This window comes from Anopheles aquasalis, chromosome 2 (assembly GCF_943734665.1).
Source record: "Anopheles aquasalis chromosome 2, idAnoAquaMG_Q_19, whole genome shotgun sequence".
Lineage (NCBI taxonomy): Eukaryota > Metazoa > Arthropoda > Insecta > Diptera > Culicidae > Anopheles > Anopheles aquasalis.
The window spans coordinates 57,800,800-57,802,488 of record NC_064877.1 but is presented as its reverse complement, the minus strand read 5'-3'; the positions used below and the strand labels follow the sequence as shown (position 1 = coordinate 57,802,488).

The 1,689-nt window shown below is 43.7% G+C and overlaps 1 protein-coding gene across 1 annotated transcript; it reads right to left on the bottom strand.

Moving 5' to 3' along the window:
- Positions 1 to 383: 383 nt before the first annotated feature.
- Positions 384 to 1,287, bottom strand: LOC126571822 (ficolin-1-like). Its single transcript, XM_050230651.1, has one exon. The coding sequence runs from the start codon at positions 1,246 to 1,248 to the stop codon at positions 403 to 405; it is 846 nt and encodes a 281-aa protein (XP_050086608.1). The 5' UTR covers positions 1,249 to 1,287; the 3' UTR covers positions 384 to 402.
- Between the last annotated feature and the right edge of the window lie 402 nt (positions 1,288 to 1,689).

Below are 1,689 nucleotides of genomic sequence, written 5' to 3'. Positions count from 1 at the left end.
TGTCAGCTGCCGGTTTGTTACGCCGGAAGGTCGAGTCCGCAACGTTTTCCAGGACCTGACGACAGCCTGCCCATTGTCCCACTCCCCAACTCTGGGAGATCGAGCTGCTAAAGAATAAATCATTGGAACAACGGTGCGAACCATTTCCGAGACAAATTCGAGTCAAAACAAATTCCATATCAAACCGATCACCGTTGGTTTCCTGTGAGAAAAAAAAAATAACACTATTCTCAATCCAAACTACGACTTTGCAGATCGGATGTTTAGCGAAGTTTATTGTTTTCTTTCCTATGCCACCCCATCAAAATATTCTTATCCAAAAAAATAGCTCCAAAATGCATCTTAATTCGCATAATTTCTAACAAAAATTGAAAGTTGACCGTGCTCCACAATGAATGCGATTTAATATTCCCGGACCATCATCCTAGTGAAGCTAAGTCCTTTTTGGCGTTTGTAATGATACCACCAAATTGTTTTCGGATCCATATCATACCTGTACGGCCCATTCAAATTAGAAGTGGAGGTTATACCGTACCACCAGCCACCGAGGTAATAATCTGCCCCTGGTCCGCTGGCTCCCGCATTGTTGTACATTCGATCTTTCGTTGAGAATCTCTTCCGCAAGTGATGTGATAATCCATCGCTAGCAGTACCAGTATACGATCCCAGAATGTTGAGACGGTAATTAAGACTCTCGTTGTTTATATGGAACTCGTAGTAACGGGCAAACGTGTAGTTGCCCTCAAAGTCCTTCATCTCGATGAGCAGTTGATGTTTACGGGCCGATGTTATTTGATGAATCTTTTCCAGTCCGAGCCAGAATTCATTGTCCAACTCACCAAAGCCGTCTCGGTAGTCGGTCCAGTTCCGGTAAAAATCAACCGAACCATCGAAGCGATGTTGCACCACGATCCAGCCGCCTCCAAACTTCTCCTGCTCACAATAGACATTAAACGGTGTACTGTCGTCGTTAAGATGGAGCTGATACACCCCCGACACTTTGGCTGGTGTTTCTTTGCACGATGCGTAGGTTGTTGGCTTAGGTTTTTTTACAGCTCTAGGTGTTGTATTGCTTCGTGCTAGGGTTGTTGGCATCTTCTCGAAAGAGTCTTTATTGTTTGCTATTCTCGCCAATTGGTAGCGTAGCTCCAGTGCTTTCAACCTTTCTTCCATGGTATCAGAGGTGTCGTTAGTTGCCCTTGCGTATAAAGAAGCAGACAACAGTAGAAAACAGATACTCCACTTCATTTCTGAATAGCTAAGCTCTCTATGTCACACCGAGCCACAGTTGAGTTAGAACTGCGATCCAACACTTCGCATGGGATGTTCTTTTATACCAGTTCTGGTGAAGGTGATATCCGATTCTAACAAACTAAAGGCTGGTGATATGCAGTCGCAATGCAAAACGTGGTCATGTTATGAAGCTGATCAGCTGAATGCTTGGAGAGCTACTGATCGTTCAGACTATGTTTGCCGTTACGGATCTATGCGGAGTTACTAGCTTCCTATGGTATCAATGTCACGTAGGTTATGCTTCATCGAGAAAAAAAATATTTTTTTCAGCAAGATAACGCCGCCATGGCGACACTTGCCTACTTAAAGTATACAAACATCAATGTAATGTCCTGGCTAGCGATTTCTCCGGACTTAAATCCGATTAAGAATGTTTGGCGAATGTTAGTGATGTTT